We start from the raw sequence: 21,420 nt of genomic DNA, 5'->3' as shown, positions 1-21,420 counted from the left end.
GCTGAATGTAATGTAAAAGTACATTTACTCAAGTACTGTAGTTGACTTTCAATTTGATGTATTTGTACATGAGTATTATATATTTTCATGTTACTTTATGCTTTTACTCATATCCATTACAGAGGGAAATACCATACATTTTAATTCACTGCATTTATCTGACAGCTTTTGTTACTTTACAAATAAAGATTATTTTTCACTAAAACATAAGAAGTGTCTGGAAAATATGTTTGTTATAAATGAAATTACTAAATTGTTTATACAGTTGAAAATATTAATTGATTAATTGATCCGTTGATTCACAGAAAATGAATTGCCTACTATTTTGAAAAACATTTAAGGCTGTCTGTTTTTAATTTTTTAAAATAATTTTGAGTTGGCTGTTATTTTGTTTATATTTTTAAGGGTTGGGTTTAAAAAAAAAAAAGTTTTTCTTTTCTTTTTTAGATTATTTTTGGGTGTTTTTTAAATATTAATAATATATATAATATTTATGTTTTGTTTTTATATTGGATGTTTGGGGTGTTTTCTATTTTTTGTGTGCTTTGGGATTTTTTTTTTATAATTTTGACTTTTGTGTGTTTTCTCTATTTTAATGTTTTGTCTATGTTTAATGCAGTTTGAGAGGGCTTTTTTTGCATTTCTTGCATTTTTTGTAAGGATTTTTCTGCATTGGGTATTTTTTTTTCTAATCCTTTGAGTACATTTCACTGATTATATTTACTTTTACTCAAGTACCATTTTAAATGCAGGACTTCTACATTTTAAATTAGTATTTGCACAGTGTGGTAGTAATACTTTTACTGGAGTACAGTATTTGAGTACCTCTTCCACCACTGTCTGCATGCATACATATAGATTTATAATAGATCCATGATGCATACATGCATAAAACCTCCAAGACGGTAGGCGGCGACACTGATCAGCTTTTTTTTTTTTTTTGCAAGTTAACGCGAGAAGTGTAACCTCCACGCGATTTTCATTTAGCATCCAACATGGCTGCCCGCGTATGTAAACATGCGACCTAAACTAGAAGCTAGTGGCGTTCAAATTTAACAGTTCAGTAGTATGTATACACGTCGCTCATTCGTGTGATATCGAATAATTTGATATAAACAGCATATGCGGGATTGTTAACAAAGTAGACATCAATTTGTAAGTTAATATCGAGCCAGAAAAGCTATCGTTGGCGAGCTAACGGCTAACGTTAGCCAGGCAGCGCAGAGCCATGCCAGCGCAGACCATATTCGTGGGCTCTTTACCAGCTTCAGCTTCAAATGATCGACTAACGGAAATATTCTCTGAAATTGGTCCAATAAAGCAATGCTTCGTGGTCAGAGAGAAAGGTGATGTTTTTACTGTCGTGATTTCTTTTATTGTTTTTATTTTTTCACAAAATAACGACAAAATTGCTCAAACTGGATCCTCCAGCCTGAAGTTTGGACCTGAAGATGTGGAGATACTATAGTCTTGTAGTCGCAGTACAATTAAAACATAAATGCAAACATTAATAACATGTTCTTATTTGCTAAACAGGCACAGAAAAATGTCGGGGTTTTGGCTATGTCACATACTCCATGCAGGAAGATGCAGACCGAGCCATAAAAGAAATAAAAGAATACGACGGACACAGGCTTTCTATATCAGTGGCAAAGAGGAAAGTAAAAGACAAAAGGAAAACAGGTGTGTGTGTGTGTGTGTGTGTGAAGACATGTCCTAAACCCACCAATTCTGAGAAGCTTCACTGTCACACTGCCTCGTGTACCTGATAACCTCGTTCGTGTATTTTACTTAGCACCTAAAAAAACAGCGGCAGCACCTGAAGAGCCAGCTGCAGAATCAGAGGAAAATCCACAGAAACCCAAAGGCTTCAGGAAAACCCTCCTGAAGGCCAGACTTATCATAAGGAACCTCAGCTTTAAGGTACTGTGTGCTACATGTGAAATGCAGCAACTGACGAGCACACTTTTATTCACTCTCTTAACTTGAATTACATATCTGCTGTTAAAATGGTACTTGTACTCCTCCTATTGTATTTTGTATTTTGTAATTTTCATTTTATTTTATTATTTTTTGTTTGCTTGCTTTGGTTTGTTTTGTTTTTTTCAAGGGGTCAACCGATATTTGTTTTATCAGGGCCAATACGGATTATTAGTACTTAATGAGACCAATAACAGATATGACACAGATATGCATTTACAATAAAAATGAAAATACCTGCAGAAACTTAGAATTTGGAATATAGCAAACTCAAGTGAAAAAATAAATAAATAAATAAAAATAGCTCCCTGAGGTTTTTCAAAGTAAAAATTCCTCCCATGCTGATACTGATTAATTAACTTTATTGGCAATCATTAAATTATAACACAGATACAGATAGTTGGCATCATGCCAAAATAGCCAGGCTGATAATCTGTTGACCCCTTTTTTGCAGTTCAGGTTGAAATCCTGATAGAGGAAAAAAATATGAAATTATTCAAATGCAGGCACAATCTTACATATAAAATGGGATCAAAGATATTTTTCTACAATTATAAAAATGATAATAACACTTAAAAGATTTTTAACCTGTACTGTATCTATCTTTATGTATTTTTATTTATCATTACACATACATTATTTGCTATTCTCATGTACCACTGGGTGACACACTTATTCATGCAATTTTTATTTAAAAAAGAAATGTCATCAGTACTTAAGATACATTAAATTATATGATGACAAAAAAAGTTTTTTAAAAAAGTGTTTTTTGTCGCTTGACCTGTAACATATGACGTATGTAACATGTTTTGTGTGGCAGTGTTCAGAAGATGATCTCAAGCAAGTTTTCTCCAAGTTTGGAACAGTTCTTGAGTCCAAAATTCCCCTCAAACCTGGTAAAAGAAGGTTTTAATTCTCACTGGATGGACAAATAAGTCAGACAACACTTGAGTAAATTGATTTGTTAGATTCTCATATTTTGTTCTTGTTGTTCTTTGTATAGATGGGAAGATGCGAGGATTTGCCTTTGTGCTTTTTAAAAATGTCTCTGAAGCAGCGAAGGCGCTTAATTCTATGAATTTGAAGGAGATAAAAGGTTAGTGAGTAAGACACATTGCTGTTTTGTGAGAAACGCTGTTCAGCGTTGACTTGTAGATTTGGGGAATTAACAATTTTTTCGAGTTTCTATTATCAGACTTTTTTAAAAAAAAATTTCATTATTATTTCCTTCACAGGTCGGCAGGTAGCAATTGACTGGGCTGTGCCTAAGGACAAGTTCATCGCTACACAGCAGTCCTCAAGTACAGGTAATATTCTCTGTTTTTCATCTGCGAGGTTAAACCACTATTAATAATAATAATGATAAAGTAATATTTGTTGTATTATTATGCACTACACATTAAAGATATAAAAAAAGGTTGCATCTCCCAATAGTCACTCTAAGATATGTCTGCATCAAAATAAAGACAGTGATTATTTACATGATTTTGTTCACTGAATAGGAAATAACAATACAGAAAAGGCGGCTGCAAAACAGCCTGAAGCAGAGAGTGACACAGAAGACGAGGACGAAGAAGAGCCACGAGCAGCAGCTGGGAAGAAAAAGTGTGAAACCAAAAAATGGATATCTGTGTTAATACACTACCAGCTGCTAAAAACTGGTCAGTTTAAATGGTTAATTTTCATTTTTCCACAGAGCCATTTCAAAACCAGCCGTGCAGCACGTGGAAGAATCCCAGTCAGATGATGAAGATGATAGCGAGGAACAAAGCAGTCAGGAGGAAGAGGAGGAAGAGGAGGATGATGATGATGATGAAGATGAAAAAGAGGATGATGATGTGTCCCAAGAGGCAGAAGACGAAGATGACGATGATAAGAGTAGCCTTGATTCAAATGATGATCAAGATGAGAGCGAGGATGATGAGGAAGATGAGGAGGATGAGGACGAAGACGATGAATCAGGTATCACTTCTCTGCTTATGTTTTCGTGTATTTGGGGATGTCCTGATATGATCTCAGAGGTTCATTCACGCTGCAGCTGAGCCCTACAGTTTATTCAGGTAGCTCAGGTAAAGGCTGCATGGAAGCAACAAACACTGGAGGAATAGAGGAGAAACAAAAAAAATGTAACAATTTGGATTGATTTTAATAATTGTAAACCGCTTAAAGTGTGCAGAGTTACATTATCTACAAAAATAAAACTATCGGATCGGAACTTGGTGTTGGCACATAATCAATATTTAAATGACTCAGCAAAAAAACCCCAAAAAAAAACATGATCACTGCATGTAATGTAAATAAAAATTGTTATTAAAGGATTTAAACCATTTTTTTTTGCTTTTTTTCCCCCTAGCTAAAAAGAAAACCCCCAAGAAACTTCTGCCTTCAGATGTCAACGAGGGCAGAACACTTTTCATCAGGTTTGCAATTCCTCATGTGACTTCATTTTAAACAAACTTTTATTTATCTTTTTCTACTCCATTTTTTTCTCATCCTAAGATCATCCATACAGTCATACCTGCTTATCAACTCGTCAACACCCCTGTTGTCTCACTCCTGGCTGATTTAGGAACCTGTCCTTTGACACGGATGAAGAGGGTCTTGAGGAAGTTCTCCTTAAGTACGGAGAGCTTAATTACATAAAGATTGTTCTCCACCAAGACACAGGACATTCAAAAGGTCAGCCAGTGGTGCTTGAATGAAACACTCTTCACTCTGTTGTTTAAAGAAACAGTTTGATTGACTTATTTTGGGTTTGTTGTGTCACCAGGTTGTGCATTTGCTCAGTTTAAGACTAAAGAGGCTGCAGACAAATGCATGGCTGCAGCACAGGATGAGGCAGAGGTAATACATTCTGAATAATCACCTGTAAATATTCCCTTTGTCTGCATTTTTTATGTCATGGAACTATCTATTTGTATTTATTTATTTATTTATTTATTTATTTATTTACTCCTCTTTTTAAAATTGTATGTACCTCTATTTTTGTATTCGATTTGTATTTTTTGTACAGTACAATGATCATTTATCTATATTATATGTTATTTTATTTGACCTTTCATGCATGCAACTTTTACTCTTGTACTGCAGCAAAACTTGAATTTCCCTTCTGGGGATCAATAAAGGATTATCTTATCTAATCTAATCTTATCTTTTTGTGTAATGAGTTGATGCAGCTACCTTTGTTGTAACATTGTTTTGTGTTTTTGTTTGTTTTTTATGCAGAATGGTGGTATCCGTGTAGATGGCAGAAAGCTGTTGATTGTGGCAGCGGTGACCCGAGAGGATGCTGCCAAGCTGAAAGTGAAGACTGTGAAAGTAGAAACAGGCACCAGGAACCTGTACCTGGCCAGAGAGGGATGTGAGTAAACCCATTTCATGCTTTTCTTCTTCTTTGCCACAGATCTGGTCTCTTACTCAGCGCTACTAGCTTTCCCTGTCACCTTACACAGACATACTTGATTCACAGTCCCCCTCCACTCATAAATGTGTTTTTCTTATGTCCCCTGAAGTGAATGACCTCGACTATGCTGACTTATGTCTGTGCAGTTTGTTACTGGAGAGGTGTTCTCACATTCTTCCACTAAAAGGGGCGATGTCTGTCCACTTCTGTAAAAATGCTATATTCAAACGTACGCCAAGCAAGCCAAAAAGGCACTAATACAAAAGCCAATAGCTGTCTAAAATGGGAAAGATATCAATGGGGGACATTGACACAGCAAAGACAAAGACACCCCCAGTGCAGTGCGGACTAGCATAGTGAAAGTTTTGACAGCAAACGTGGTAGAGAGTGCAGTTTTTGGATGTAAACCAGATTCTGCAGTTTCTTTTCCCTATCTATCTAAAATCCCATCATAGCAGAAATATTGTATGTTTCACAATAGGGGTGTGCCATGTCATATCGTTTACAATAATACTGGTACAATTTTCAATGTGATAAAGTAAAAAGCTCCAAGTGATGATTTGAATCTCTGACTTTCAAAGGGCAGGCCTAGACTTTAACAGTACGAAAACTGTTACCGAGGTTAGCGGTAACTTATCAAAGCCGCATCTGTCTTGTTAGGTCCTTATTAAAGCATTGGCATAAGTTTATTCACACTTACTCAAAATCTATTCTTATACTTCATGACTTTCTCCTCTGACCTCCACACCCAGTGATCCGTGCTGGAACCAAGGCCGCAGAGGGCGTGCCTGAAGCAGACATGATCAAAAGAACCAGAGTGAGTTCATTTTTCATCAGTCATTTAAGACGTTTCTACTCTGAGGATCATTTTCAGTACATAATCGTTTATGTTACGTGCATCATGTCTGAACCGACTCATGTGTTGACGCGTATACTTGGTGTTGTCTGTTTCCCCTAGTTTGAAGAGATTAAGAGAGCCAAGCTTCGGGCCATAAATGTGTTTGTGTCAAAGACTCGTCTGTGTGTCCACAACCTGCCCAAGTCAGTGGACAATAAAAAACTCAAAGGTCTTTGCCTCCAAGCAGTAAAAGGAAGCAAGAAAGTACGCATCACAGAGGTGAGGAACAGTATGGCACACTGGTAGACATTTTATTAACCATAGCAGAGTTATTTTAGCAGTTATCATTTAAATGCATCCTTGTAAAAATAGTTTTACAGTAGTATTTATGAATGTAAGGCTGCCATAAAATGCATTGTGTCTATGTGCCCAGTAGGGGGTGTTGTTGTCATTTTTATTCATGGTGTGTATGTGTGTGTACCTCCTATTTCTCCTTTAGTGTCGGGTGATGTATGACAAGAAGCCAGAGAAGGGTCAGGTGATGGGACAATCATTAGGTTATGGCTTTGTCCAGTTCCAGGACCATGAACATGCTCTCAGCACACTTCGTTACCTGAACAACAACCCTGACGTCTTCGGCCCACACAAGGTATGTTTTTGCAACGGAGAACTCGAGGGCTGAAATCATTATCAGTGGGTTTTAAGGAGTTTTGTTTTTGCATTCTTGCCACTTTAGATTTACTTTAAAGGTGCATTATGTAAGATCTGGAAATAATTTTAATTAAAAGATAAAATTAAATACAATTTAAAAGGATGTCCCTCCTGTAATAATACATCCTGGCCTGAGAGGCGACAGTGAGTCACTGTAGCCTCATGTGTGCAGAAGGAGAGGATGAAGAAGTTGAGCTGGCCGGTGTTGTATTGAAGTGTGTTGCCCTGTCAAATAGTGTTTTCATACTGTTGATGTGTTCGCCCCCGTTGGTGGTCAGGGTTAGGGCTGAGGGTTTGGGGTCAGGTTTAAGTTGAGAGGAAACACATACTGTCAGGGAAACGGTCCTTGACATAACACCAGAGTCAAAGGATACAGTGTAGAAGTTAGAGTCTCAGAGAATAAGTTTGTGTGAAAGGAACACAGCGATGGCAGAAGCACCAGGAGCAAGATCATTATCCCCATCACAAGCAGCTCTCTAAGACAAAGCGATGTTCTGCGGCAAAGAAAAGAAGCGATGTAAGAAGGAGCAAAACCAGAGTAAATATTGGTGTGGCTTTCCAACACTGGAGACAGCTCCTGGAGAGTAAAAAAGATGCAGTTTGATGCTGAACTCACAATGTTTCTTTTAGTCTGGTAAGTCTAAGAGAAAAATTTAATGTTGGCTTCAATTCAGTGTTATTTATAAAGCCCATTATCACAAAACCCAGTTTACCTCAGAGGGCTTTACAGGATACGACAGCCCTCACATCGCCGAAGAAAAAACTCCCCCCAAAAAAACCCTGTAACCAGGTCATTATTGTAATTTAACAATAAAATTACAATAATGACAAAAAGGAAGAGAAAGAGAGAGGGAGAAGAAGCACAGCCATAATGGTAACAATAACATGTCATAGAACAATAGTGATACGTGTAAAATAACTAAATGCACTCCGGTGATGTTACGTGCAAATATTGTGGCTGTTGATAAGAGTCCCATGCGATAGAGGACGCATGACGCATAATAATGGTAGCAGAAGGTCGCATATCTTTTGTGTAACTAATGACAACACAAACCATCGGCCTACAGTTTGAGCTAAAGTTTTCAAACGGCGTGATGTGATTGTTGTCTTGTTACTGCGGCGTTGCTAAAACTGAGCTAAATATCCTGTGAAGTAAACTATACACTTAACGCCACGCATGAATATCATAAGAAAGCAGCCTTATTTTGACTGGCTGTGTTTTGCTCTGCTGTCAGTTATGAGTTGCCTTTATTTATGACTGATGGCTGTAAATTGCGGTTGTATGGACACAGTAGTAGACAGACATTTAAAGGGTGAAATACTGTCCCCCCTATTCGGTTAGACTGGGTGGCTGGAACTTCCAAATAGCTCCCTTAAGACTTCACATTGCGGTGATTATTTTGTTTGGCACACAGGATTATATAGCAAACATTTACCTTTTTCTGGTACAAAAACAACTTGTGTTTTTTATTGTATGTCATCCTGCAGAGACCTATTGTTGAGTTCTCTCTGGAGGATTCGAGGAAACTCAAAATAAAAGAAGTGAGACAGCAAAAAAACAAGGTGTGTTTGGACTCATTTGAGTAATAGTTACATCTTAAAATTAAAAACAAAGCTCTTTTTTAAATGGAAAGTTACCCTGTGTGGATGTCTTTGCAGGAGTTTTTCCGAAATCGGCTTTCTAAAGGAGGAGCGAACCCTGGAGGACCCTGGAAAGGTGGGAATAAAGCAAAGTCCTCATCAGAGTCGTCAGGAAATGAGAGAGGTATGAAGACATTATTTCTGTATTGGTGTCCCACTCACCCTTTTCCAGTTGAATGAGCATACTAAAGAGCTGGACATGAGGTTCGATTGTAGATGCGATCGTGTGCTGCGTTTCTCCTGACTCAGCACACTATTGCTGTGGAGAAACCATGTTATATCTGACTGGCTGTTACACTAAATTAGACTTTTTTTTTCCCTGTGGATTTTTATTTTTTTTCCCATTTCCCATCTCATGTTGATTATTGTGAAATCAGTCTTAAATTTAATTCTGAGTAGCACTGAAAAAGTCTTATGAAGTCCTAAATTCCACCTGCTGTAAGCTGCAGGAAACCAGTTTTAACATTTTTTTTATCTCTGCGTCCACTTTTCTGTGTATATTAGCTCCTCTTCAAAGCCAAAAGCAGGACAGACGCTTTATGGGCTTCCAAACCAACCCTGAGGTTGAGCACGTAGATTTGGAGAATGGGAAGAAACGAAAGAAAGTTCTACCCTTTCCTTCCCATCGGGGACCTAAAAACAGGTACAGAACTTATTTTAACTTTATTAGTCTCCTGACTTTAAAAAAAAAGAGTCTTGAACAGTCAATGTAAAACGGTAAACTTGTGATGAAACTGGCTGTGACTCAGCTGTGAGCATCAGGCTTAAGTTACTGATCGTGAGCTTTTTCTTTGACAGAATGCGTGACAAAGGAAAGCAACAGGCTCCGCCTCCCAAGAAAGCGAGGCCTGGATTCAACAGGAATGATCGTCAGAGACAACAGATGGAAAAGCCCACACATCCCAGAAACCAGGTTCATACAGAGTCTGTTGTGTTTATATCTGTCGGTCATGTTCGCAGAACATCTTATGAGGAATAGCTGCTGAGGCACTGGTTTCCCAAAAACAGCTATGAACAGTAGCTAACAGAAAAGTTGTGGAAAAAACCCACCAGGAAATAAAACAAGTGCTTTGCAGGACAGTTTTTTTTTTTTGCATTGCTGTGTGATCAGTCAACCCCATAATCACCCTCATTTGGCATTTCCCCTTGCTGTACGTGTGGTTTTTTTTGGCAGTGTGTCTCTTCTATGCTGCTTACGGTCTGGCACCCGGTCGCTACCTTTTGATAAAGCCCCGAACTCACCTGAGTGCTGTGGGACTTCACGCCCATAAACGCCCTGAACATAGAAAATGAGAGGAAAATAAGAACAATCAAGGCAGAGGGCAGACAAATACATCTCCACACACTTCTAGTGGCTCATAAGTGATGACGGAGAGGGATTACTTCTGCATGAGTCTTTTCATTATTTGGGGGGGGATCTTTCAGTAAAAGTAAAACTTAAAGAATAACATTAAAATAACTACATCCATGTGTAATATGCTATATTCAACTGTTGGTAATCTGTTGTTTTATTTATCACATGGTAGAAACTAGAACAAAATGTACATTTGTATTTATACTTTAGTGTTTAGATATATTTATTTTATATTAGTACTTATGTTAAAAATTTTATTGATTTATTCTACACTTCCTACTTATAAGACTTTTGAATGGGAGCGTCTGTAACTAAAGGCAGTTTCCCCTCGGGGATCGATAAAGTATTTCTAATTCTGATTCTGATTCTGAAAAATTAAAAGTAATCTTGAATTTGATGAAATGAGACATGTTTGACAAATAATAAGCAATTTAAAGCTTGACCATCACAATCACACATCTTACTGAGGACGCTAATCAGCAGTACTGCTTACCTTTTAGGTTTTGAAACAAGAGTGTGTGCGTGTGCGTGTGCGTGTGTGCTTGTGTGTGCGTGCTTGTGCATGCTTGTGCATGCGTGCGCGTGCGCGTGTGTGTGTGTGTGTGTGTGTGTGTGTGTGTGTGTGTGTGTGTGTGTGTGTGTGTGGTGAGACTTTATCAGAGTTGTCCTGTTAACACCACCTGACTGTCCTTTATTTGTGTTGTTTTCCAGAAGATTAAAACAGCAAAGAAACATTTCAAGAGAAAGGATGGGGACCGTTTTGACAGCCTGGTGGAGCAGTACAAGAAGAAACTGATGGGAAACAGTGACAGGAACATCAGCGGCAAAAGAAACAAGTGGTTTGATAGTTAATGGTGCCTGTGTGTATGTGTGTGTATGTTTGTGAGTGTGAGAGAGAACATGTTCTTGAATTTGACGTCATTAAGGCTACCACAGCAGAAGTGCTCCACATTAGACATCCTGAGGTTTATAAATAAGTACTTTGGTTCCCATGAATTAATTTTGTTTTATAACTATACAGTATTTGATGTCCATGTGTGAAACTTTACTGTCACCTAACTTCATTTATATCCTTCCTGCATATCTGATATTCATGTTTATGGTTTGTTTTTTTACTACTAAAACAAACAGAATAATGTCAGGATATTTTTTTTAATGTGCTTGTCTTTTATGAAGAAATATATTTAAAACCCCTTAAATTTTTGTTTTATTATGAATCTTTATGGCTTCATAAGAAATCTATATTTGTAGGATTCACATATCTCTCTTCAAGATGACAATTTCCATTACATTTACTGCGTTTACCTCTAGTTTTAAACAGGAGTTAATCATAAGCCGATAGCTCTGGATAAACACTTCCCACTCATGAACCTTGAATACACTTGATAGCAAGAGATGAACACCCACAGATGACATTGTGTATTAACCTAGTTTACGTGTCATTTTCACTTCATTCTCTCCTTCCCCAAAACACAACAGTGACAAACTTGTATATCGTGATAAATATTTTTTAATGGTTTTATTCCTGTAGTCTAAAAAATACTTTACAAAAATATACATGATGCCATCTATAGCTATAAATAACCATTTTGGAAGAGATAATGATATTGCACAAAAAAGGAAGTTGCCCTTTACCCTTCCTGTCCTTGTAGGTCTCATACAAACACACCTGTTTCAACATGGTTTTCAGGAATTTCCACTCATGACGTCACAGGACATCGTGATGTTTCCTCTTGCTGCAGCAAACCTCACACAGCTGATTCAGCTTTATGACTGAATTAATATATTGGATGTTTTTCACTTAGAGCGCCTTGTTGATTCAACACCGCTGACATAAAACAAGCCTATGAGCAGCTGATTTATCTGCGTATAGATCAGTTTGTATAGCAAGACCATGTAATAAAACACAGATTTTCTAAATAAAGTATAAAAAATATATACATATGTATATAAATAAGTTCAAAACATATTGCAAAAGTTCAACATGGCCAGATGGGAAGTTAGACATGCAGATTTGACAAATCATGTCCAAAAAGTGAGGCCCTCAATCAACAAATATGAATTCTAATGTCTGTCATTCAGCAAGTCTGAAGATGGTCCAGATTTTTCAGCAGCAGATTGAGGAACTCCTTGACCCTCATCAGAGCCTCGATGCTCACAGTGTGAATGAACTCCTTCCGACTCTGCAGCTCCTGCAGGGGCCCCGGCACTGAAGGCTTCGGCCGCTGCTCACTGCAGTGTCCCTGCCTCCACTGATTGATGTAACCCGTCAGAGAAGAGATGTCAAACTTGACCTGGGAGACTCCAGTGAAGGTGTCAGAGATCAGGCTGTTATAACCGTCCAAGACAGACACTATGGAGGATGGTCCATCCAGAACATCGGCAGATGGACTTAGTGTCAGACCAGGAGGGACCTGCGACAACACGATTCAGTCAAAAAAACGCCAACTTTTGTAAAAAAAACTCTAGATTTGGTGTAACCGCAAACAAAACCATACCTGAAAGTCTTTGTTGAGCCTAACCACCAGCTGCTCGGCCATCCATTTCACTTTTGATTTCATCTTCACCACTTCCACCGGCAGAGGAGCAGCTGTACCCACGCTTAAAACGTGCATCAGAGAAAACAGGAGGGCCAGAGTGTAGTCCATATTTGTCGAATTTCTCTTGAAATTCAGAATGCTTCTGTTATTCCTAAAAGAAGATGATTATGCAAGTTAATCTTTTCTTTATTATTTAGTTTTCACTCGCTGTTTCTTCTGTGTCACCTCACTGAGACAGCAGGCAAAAGTTTATATCGCCGTGTCATTTTATACATAAACACATCCTTGCTTTACACAATATGTTTGATTATGGCAGCAAATATTTGTGATAGAGACACCTGTGAATTTCTGACTGAGTAACCGGTACAAAGACCACTGACTTTGGCTGACACTATTACTCTCGACCTCTGCTACATGCTCTGTGGAGAATAGACAGAAGGGGGAAGCTCATAAAAACCTCAGCTACAAGATACAAAATCTATACAAAAAAGAAAATTATCTTAAAAGAAAACCTCTGCTGTCACACTATTACAAATATGCAGCATTAAAATAAATCCAGCATCCACACACACTTTAAGAACTGCTAAACAAACATGCATGTAATTGAATGTAATTAAATGTAAACAGAGATGAAAGTGCTGAATGAGTGAAAGGAGATGGTGAGCGAGATGGAGAGGAGAGTTGACCTTACCTCAGCTGGATGTCTGTGTGTATGCCACTGTTGGGCTCCATCAGGACATCTTATAGTGGAGGGCTGTTGACTCATCTCTTACTCACGTCTCACCGACCCCTGTTCCCCTTATCCCCACCCCCCACCCCACCCCCGCTTATACCTCTTCCCATCTCATACCCCAGCCTCCCCTGGTGGTGCTGCAGGAGGCGGGAGGCGAGTTTAAATGTGAAGTACATTGTTGGAGACTCCCTTGGGACATATTTGAGTCACCTGGCAGAAATTTACACTTTTATATCCAAATTAAGAAGTGCACAACACACCCATGTGTAAACTTCATTGAACTTTATTTTATTTACATATTGCAGTTTACAGATAATTATAACACTGTTTTTAAATTTGTGACTGCAGAGCAAACAGTTGACTAATCAATATGCCATATATGTTATATCCTGTCCTGACACTTTTTTTCCTCTCTCTCTCTTTCGCTTTCTTTCTCTCTCTATCCCTCTCTCTCTCTAAACATTGCCTAATGCTGCCAGTTACCTCAGTATTTATTTAGGATGTTCCGTCACACAGTGTGTCTATGCAGCACGTATTCACAGTCGCAGGAAGTAAAGACCCAAAACAACAAAAGCATAACACCAGTGATATGACAACGTATGATGCAGCTCTTCTCCTGACTGATCTTGCGTTTTTTCTTGGAATTATAAATAAGCTGTGTCTCATAAATTTAGATTGCCGTCTTCATTGGGTCTTTTCGTCCTTGCGTGTTTGGTTTTGTGGCTGAGTTTAAATGTAAAAATATTGCTTTCGTGACTTAATATCTTGTCGATTCTTTTATTCATTTTACATTTTTTAATAACTGCATTACTCATTTCCATTTCAGTGCATTCAATCAGTAGTTCAGTTGATTTTTCAGTATGATTATATCACTTGGTGTCAGATGTCAGAGAGAAAAAATAGATGCATTGTGAAATAATGTGTTTTTATTGCCTTACAACCACATATTCTATCTGAGTCATCTACTCTTCTCACATATGATTAATATTTTTCCAGTGTATTACATTTTAGGTTTTATGTCACCAAAGAAGGAAAAACATTGTTGAGGTTCTGGTTACATTTCATACATTCCAATGCCACATCTTCAGTACAGAATAGACACAAGATGAGGTGTGTCTGAGCATTTTTAACTGAAATTAATCATCCTGCATGATCTTATCCACTTCGGTTTGACTACAGTGGCCGACAATAGCAGAAACGTTAACAATGGCCTAAATCATTTTCGTTAGATCAACATGCTGTCGCTTCAGACACATTGCTAATTCAAAAACACATGTAAATCCAAAACGAATACAACAGAAATGTGCTGCAAATGAAAAAAAAAAACAATGTGGCAGAAAGCCAAACCAAATACATGAAACATCCTACAAAGTCAAAAATACTCAAACCCAAAAAAGATACAAAAAAAGAGCTGTGTATCCAGTCAACAAAACTGAAGTTCTCCATTCTGACCTCGAGAAGGAGTTCTAAATGGAACAACTTGATTTTTGGCAGGAAACTGGAAAAAAATGGAGTAAAGAGGTGACGTAACAAGGCAAATAATCTTTTTCGCATTTTGCCTGATACAGACACCTCCCTTCATGTATGTACCATGCAGCAAGTTTTCGACTGTCCGTGCACATCTGGCATTTTTTGTTTGGAGAACCATCCTGTAGTAGTCACTTTTCGACACTACAATTTGGAAAAATATCAGTAGCCATGAGGGGACACCCACAGGGAGACAAAAGATTCAAACGTTTTCTTTGTATGATTCCTCATCAGCTTGTTACTGTGTGACCGTCTAAAGGACTTAAGTCTTTTACAGTCTCACAAAAGAGCAACAGATTAATATAACTAGCACGAGTGAGTGCTGTTCCACTCAGAGGCCTGGAAAACTTCCATTGTGTTTACTGCATGTGCTGCATTTTTCTGTTGCACTTTTGTTTCTGACGTTGCATTATGTTTGCGTGGATTTGTTTTGGCTTTCTGCAGCAAATTTGTGTTTTATTTGTTTATTTGTATTTATTTGTAGCACATTTATAATGTATTTCTTTTGAATTTTGGAATGTGTTTTTGAATTTGAATAATTTCTCAAGCTGCATCATGTTTCTCCTTATGTAAATTTTTTTTTTGTGTGGGCGGGGTGGGGGGGGGGTGTAGGGTATTTGGTCTTGTCGGCCATGTGTACTGTTCTGAATGTAGTTCAGGCAACGTTACATTTTGTCCAAACATATTGAGCAAAGTCAGACAGCAGTACATAATTGCACAGAAGCTAATATTTAGGTGATCCGTTTCCAGAAAATGATTGTGATAAATACCTGGTAATACACACAGTTTAGAGGTCACATATAAACAGTGTGAATGCACACTACCAAATTCAATGAATATCACTAAAACTTTCATTGTCTCAAACCTGACAGGAAGACCAAGGCTGTACAAATCAACTGACAGGACACGTCACAATAACATCACGTGACTCGTCTGAGGAAGACAGCAGTCGAAACATGTTAAGGTAAAAAACACCTTAAATTACTTTTCTCAATAACAGAAGAATGAAATGAATATCACTGTTGTCCACACTGTTTCAGCACTCATATCTGCAGTTTCACTTACAAAGAAGTGCATGTAAGCAATGACAATTTCCATCACACACTGAGAGGTTATTAGAATGTACGCAATGAAGTTCTGCTAAACTGAGGAAGTCTTCCAAGTCACAACAACAGCGCTGTGATTTCATATCAAGATGGATGCCAGATGTTTCTAATGCAGGCCTCATGTCTTTATAGATGTCTCCATAAAGCCACATTTCACGTACACATTTCTCCACCACTAGATTTCTTTCTTCTAAATCAGCTCATATCCGATGCATCTGTGGAAAATGTGTTTTCAAATCAATGTATTTACCAAAGAAAGTGGATACTTTTGGGAGCAGATGTGTGTTGTTGCTTCGTGGAGGGGAGTGGCTGTGCTGAAGACGTCTCTGTTCCTCTGAAACAAAAAGAGGTCAGAGCGGCCAAGACTCTTTGTGTGTTAGGGGGCGGTCTGCAGGGAACAAAACCATAATGGTTATTTGAGTTTTTTTAATAACTTACAGTAAATCCAACATACTGTTAAATGCCTCATGCTGTGTGCGTGCACTCACACACACACACACACACACACACACACACACACAAGTCTCATGAAACTATTAACACGCGGTCATTACCAACTGATGAGCTGAATAAACAAAACTTTGATAAGATCTGAACATTTTTGGGAAAAAAACACACTAAAGGACATGTTTCTGGGAAGGAAAGTAAATAGGTGACAGTATCTCACTTGTATTTTCAACTGGAATAATGTATCATTCACAAGGAAAACCACTAAGGAATGAGGAGAATGATATAATTGGATGGATATCTTCCAAATATTGTTTAAAGTGTCTTCTAAGCCATCCACTGGGAGGCTTTGTGTGTGTGTGTGTGTGTGTGTGTGTGTGTGTGTGTGTGTGTGTGTGTGTGTGTGGGGGGGTGCTCTCTTGCCAGCAACAGAGCAGGTTTCATCGCACGCAAAAAAAAACAAACACTTTCATCCGGCATCTGGCGTGAGCTATTTTTACACCAGAATTTTGCCTGCCTCTGTGTCGTGACGTGTCTGTACACAGGAAACATTTTACCATAATTGATGGTCACTTGACTCACTTATGAGTAGCATTTATTGGTGTTTTTCATTTCAACCAACAGTAGAATACACATTCATTATATCCTGGCTGCTAATCTGTAAACAAAAGGGGGCTGTCATTTTTATATTTGGGATAGATCTGTGGTGTAACTGATTTGACCTCAAAGGTTAATAAAAATGTTATGGCTACTTTTGTTTCAGAAAAAAAAGTCTCATAAAAAGGGTGACTCAAATCTATTTCCTCTTTGCCAGAAAGAGTTGTTATTTTATGAATGCGCTTGTTTTGCCCTCCGTTCTCAATTTGCTCTAATTAGTTCCAAACGGCAAAGATACACATTTGTGGCTGCATTTCAAACCACATCTGTAGCAAAAGCTTTGAGTTGTGTTTGGATGTCCCTCGTCCCTGATCATAGTCCGATCATTCAGACTGCATTCCTGCAGGACAAGAAGTCTCCTCCTGGAGTATGACAGGACACTACAAGGCATCATTAATAATTCATAAGGACTTTGTGTCATGTGACTTATGGGAGAATATGAGTCACATTCTTGGAGGAAGTGTGTGTCCCTCTTAATAAACTATATACTGTGCACTCACAGTAATACTGCAGGTGTAGTAACCCTTTTAGGCTGAGAGAATGGCTGTATGTATTTAACAGTGAATGACGTAAAGTAATATACAGACCAAAAGGTTAACAACGTGTTACTGGCCTGCTCCCTCAATAGCGCTGGCTGAGCCATGGCAAGGCGCCTTACATAGTATCAGATTACTTGTCCAGATGCAGCATGAAAACCAGGAATTCCACTCAGCAGGACCTGCCTGGGTGAGTCACAGGAATGACGGGAATTCAGATTCAGTGATCCTGCATGTGCTGCCATTCAGGACGGTGTGTTGTTTTCACCCCCAGACACTTGTGTGACGTTAACACCATAAAACTGCTCCGAAAAGACCTGAATCAGCTTTTCTTTGAGGGGGTATTGCAGAATGAGTCGGAGCTGTGTAAAAGTCCAGTCACAGCAAGCAATATCTTTAACAAAATAACATGTTAACCCTTTAAAACACTGGTTCGACATCAGTTTTCTTGTGCTGCGTTACAGCACAAAACCATGGGATAAAGGCAATGGCAAGAAATGTCCCACAAATTGCAAGGAATTGTTCAAAGGTGATAAGAAATTGCCTAAAAAATAGTTTAGAAAAGTATATTTGCTATTATAGTAATTTTAGCATCATAATCATGTTACAGAGAAAATATTATAAAATGTGTAAAAGAAAAACATATATGCTTTCTTGATTTTTGTAAATTTCGTTCTAATTTTTGGGCTAATTTTGGGCCATGTCTTGTTAAAATGCTAATTGTCTTCTCTTCATGTTTGTCAAAGAAATTGAACTAATTTGCTCAGGTTTCAGATTATTAAGCAACACTGGTTTTATATTCTAAAGCCTACCAATGCAACCTATTTACAAAAGATTAAGGGGCTAAAAGTGTTACAACACCTGAGTGAATTCATGAGGACTATAACTAGTGACATGTTGTGCAACGTCCAAAATATTTTTGGGTTCATCTTGCTTAAGACCCTTCCCACCATTGCTGTGAATGTTGAATAATAGACACTTACAATAAATGCCTGTTCCAGTCAGCCAAATCCCTGCAGCATAAAAGTTTTAGCCGAGTCATGAAAACAGACTTACTGTAAATCAGTCCTCTGTGTCTTTGGATTTTAATTTTAGAGAAGTTGATGTATCATCACAAAACTAATATTCCAAAACTCATTGACAGGAGACCAAGACCAAGGTGTTTCATTCTCAAATTTTGAAATCTTGAGTTCATGCTAACAGATTGTTCTGTACAGTTTCTTTGTTCTACAATCAATGCAGTCCGACACCTGGAAACACACTTGTGCCAAAACACATAAACAGGTCTGAGTCAAACAAGCTGATTCATAGTGAAAGTTAAAATCTGACGTCAAAACAGTTAAGTAGGCACTTTTGCATAATCACTTGGACCAATGTCCAATACTGAACATTTTGTAAGACTGTGAATGTAAACATAATTTTAAAAAAATCAAAAAGAATTAAAAAAAAACCCCTCAATTTAAACTTATTGACAGTTCACAAAATTAACCTATGTTATATTAGTTTTTTTTCTCTTTTTTCCCCAAAGAACAGTGAGACACATTTCCATTGTGAATGTGCTGGAGCAGCACAGTGCAATGCAGGTTATTCAGGAAGCACTGGAGAGGTTACCTTTGTGTATTTCTGTTGTCTTGTTTTATAGCTTAATGATAAAACTTGAAAGGGAGAGTTTGAGGGCCGTGCTCAGGACTGTTAATATTGTTCCAGCTTTTGTGAGGATGGGTGATGGGGTGGGAGGGAACTGCAGGGACATTGAAAAATAAATGAAAAACGTTTATCGGAATTATGCTTCTTTTTTCCCTTTAACCCCTTGAAACCTGTATTGTCATCAGTTTTTCTTGTGCCTTTCCCATCTTGTGCTTTGAAACATTGAGCAAAGTTGTGGGATTTCTGACAAAAACATCGGTTATAAAGAAAGGCAATAAAATTAGCTAAAAAAAAAAAAAAAAAAACGAGAGAGAGAAGCATTAGAACATTTTCAAATAACTAAGTAAAAATTCCAAAAAAACAACACCTATATTTATGATTATTACAGTTATCAGAAATTATTGTTACATTTTAGCAATTTTTAAGTAATTTCCTGTTTTACTTCTTTTGGGTAATTTTCTTGGAACTTTTTACTAGGTCATGAAATTGGTCATTTCCTGTTATAGTTCTTTTACTTTAAAAGTGCTCCGTGTTAAAGTTTTTGGTCATTTTTAAAAGTTACTCATTGCCTGCTTTCCATGTTTTGGAAAGAAATTACAAGTTTCAGTGGGTTCATTAAAAGATTAAAACAAAAGAAAGAGGGAATGCTGCAATAACAACCAGTTATTGAATCTCACAGTGCTAAAAAATGTTTACAATAAAAACTTCTGAACAACCAGAAAGTATGACTCTTTGTGCAGGATGGGATTAGTGTGTAGGTAATGTTTTGGATGCAAATGGTCCATCCATCCATCTATCTATCCTTCCCTCCCTCTTTCAGGATTTTGAATGTATTTGTCATGGTCTTGGGTTTTTGTTAATATGTCGGTGTCTTTTGGACTTTGTTTTAGGGTTTTCTGTTTGTTTTTCCATGTTTCATGTATTAATCATGGTCAGTCTGTTTCCTGATTTATTTTGTAGGTTATCTCCTCATGTGTCATGTCTCGTGTTACTTCCTGCCTGTTTTCTGTCACGCCTGTCTTACATCAGCCTGGTTAGTCCCTCCCTGCTCCTCAGTTTCTCCCAGCCAATCAGCTCCCTTTCTGTTCTCCTGCCTCATCACCTTATTCCCCTCACCTGAACATCTCCACCCTTTTTCTCCACCTGCACTTCATCCCCTCATCAGACTAGTTTGTATTTAAGTCTTCAGTTGATGCAGTTTCAAAAAGCAGGCTCAACAAACTCTGAGGCTAATCCCAACCTCCGAGTTAATTAAGCCTGAGCTGGGACTCTCTGAGAATCAGAATAACAGCTCACAATGATTTCAGTCAACTCTGAACAGGTTCTGCTGGAAGTGCGTTCATGGTGAGCACAAAAGGCCATCCTCAGTGGAGTGCAGATAATGATGGCAGAAAGCAGAGTTAAAAGCTGACCTACGTCTTTCACCCCAACTTAACTGGAGATTCAACAGTAAAATACTGTAGGCCTATTTGTGTTAAACGGTTTGTTGCTGTACTTTTGTAATTTAAACATTTGACTTGTTTTTCTCAGTCAATTTTCTTTTAGAAAAATAAAAAAAAACTTGCCCTCAACTTCCAAGGAACTTCAGAAACTGTCATTTGGACAGCAGTTTTTCCCGAAGAGGACGGCCAATTCAGAGGATGTGTGTTACACATTAACAAACCGACTTCATCATCATTGATGGGAATTAGAGTTTGTTTTTTTTTGCCAGTATTTTGTTCATTTTGCAAAGAATGTAGGATATGAAACTGATGCTAGCTAGTTTTAATATGTCATTTATTAGTGACAAGGAGATTTGAGAAACTCAGTTAGCCTATTTACAAGCGTTTTTGGTCAATTTATGTTGGTAACATTGATATAATGGTCTGCATCTGAGGAATGGCATTCTTGTTAATCTGGTAGCCAAGCACGAAGAGGCCAGCAGAGGGGGGCAGCAGGAAAACAGAGCAGTGGCATACTAGAGTATTGTAGCATGTTGGGGATTATGTGGGTGGGGTTTTCCCAGCACCCCAGGGCATGCTGGGAAAACCACACCCACTGCTTAAAATGCTTAAAGCGCTTGAAAACCCATTGTGTTTTTAAACGTTTTTGGACATGCTCTGAGTCACCCAGACATTGCCTTTCATATGCTGTTTTGTGTTGATGTTCTCTGCACATATTTCTGTTTGATTATTGCTATTTTGTCATGAGACACTTGTTGCACTATTTAATGTTTAAATACTCTTTTACGTTTAACTTAAGCATCAAATCGTATTTAAATGTCAAAAACTAAATGTCAAATGGGGATTTTGTTGAGGCTG

The 21,420-nt window shown here is 37.9% G+C and overlaps 2 protein-coding genes across 3 annotated transcripts; one reads left to right on the top strand and one right to left on the bottom strand.

The window, feature by feature from the left end:
- Nucleotides 1–977: 977 nt before the first annotated feature.
- Nucleotides 978–11,126, top strand: rbm28 (RNA binding motif protein 28). Of its 2 annotated transcripts, none has more exons than XM_088079875.1 (20): nt 978–1,346; nt 1,537–1,683; nt 1,796–1,923; nt 2,801–2,876; nt 2,984–3,076; nt 3,216–3,287; nt 3,483–3,585; nt 3,677–3,942; nt 4,334–4,400; nt 4,550–4,659; nt 4,751–4,824; nt 5,206–5,341; nt 6,136–6,200; nt 6,342–6,500; nt 6,721–6,870; nt 8,421–8,495; nt 8,592–8,697; nt 9,078–9,216; nt 9,372–9,486; nt 10,642–11,126. In XM_088079875.1, exons 1-20 carry the CDS (start codon nt 1,229–1,231, stop codon nt 10,777–10,779), a joined length of 2,337 nt encoding a protein of 778 aa, XP_087936001.1. In that variant the 5' UTR covers nt 978–1,228; the 3' UTR covers nt 10,780–11,126. The 2 variants fall into 2 exon arrangements, with proteins under 2 accessions (XP_087936001.1, XP_042352256.1); XM_042496322.2 differs by having other exon boundaries at nt 10,639–11,126.
- Nucleotides 11,127–11,668: 542 nt separating this feature from the next.
- On the bottom strand, nt 11,669–13,216 carry LOC121950358 (leptin-like). Its single transcript, XM_042496323.2, has 3 exons — nt 13,159–13,216; nt 12,426–12,618; nt 11,669–12,341 (listed from the first exon to the last, which is right to left on the bottom strand). Exons 1-3 carry the CDS (start codon nt 13,197–13,199, stop codon nt 12,006–12,008), a joined length of 570 nt encoding a protein of 189 aa, XP_042352257.1. The 5' UTR covers nt 13,200–13,216; the 3' UTR covers nt 11,669–12,005.
- Between the last annotated feature and the right edge of the window lie 8,204 nt (nt 13,217–21,420).

The sequence above is a fragment of the Plectropomus leopardus genome, chromosome 7, assembly GCF_026936395.1.
Source record: "Plectropomus leopardus strain MGB_pleo_1.0 chromosome 7, ASM2693639v1, whole genome shotgun sequence".
NCBI lineage: Eukaryota > Metazoa > Chordata > Actinopteri > Perciformes > Serranidae > Plectropomus > Plectropomus leopardus.
Note: the sequence above shows the minus strand (reverse complement) of the source record. Positions and strands in the feature narration are given on the sequence as shown.

Excerpts from the sequence above, each read along its gene's own strand:
- rbm28 (XM_042496322.2), top strand. The coding sequence starts at position 1,229 with ATGCCAGCGCAGACCATATTCGTGGGCTCTTTACCAGCTTCAGCTTCA. Across the intron at positions 4,660-4,750 it reads AGACACAGGACATTCAAAAG|GTTGTGCATTTGCTCAGTTT; the intron begins GTCAGCCAGTGG and ends TTGTGTCACCAG. Across the intron at positions 6,201-6,341 it reads ACATGATCAAAAGAACCAGA|TTTGAAGAGATTAAGAGAGC; the intron begins GTGAGTTCATTT and ends TGTTTCCCCTAG.
- LOC121950358 (XM_042496323.2), bottom strand. The coding sequence starts at position 13,199 with ATGGAGCCCAACAGTGGCATACACACAGACATCCAGCTGAG. Across the intron at positions 12,619-13,158 it reads CACACAGACATCCAGCTGAG|GAATAACAGAAGCATTCTGA; the intron begins GTAAGGTCAACT and ends ATCTTCTTTTAG. Across the intron at positions 12,342-12,425 it reads GGCTCAACAAAGACTTTCAG|GTCCCTCCTGGTCTGACACT; the intron begins GTATGGTTTTGT and ends GTGTTGTCGCAG.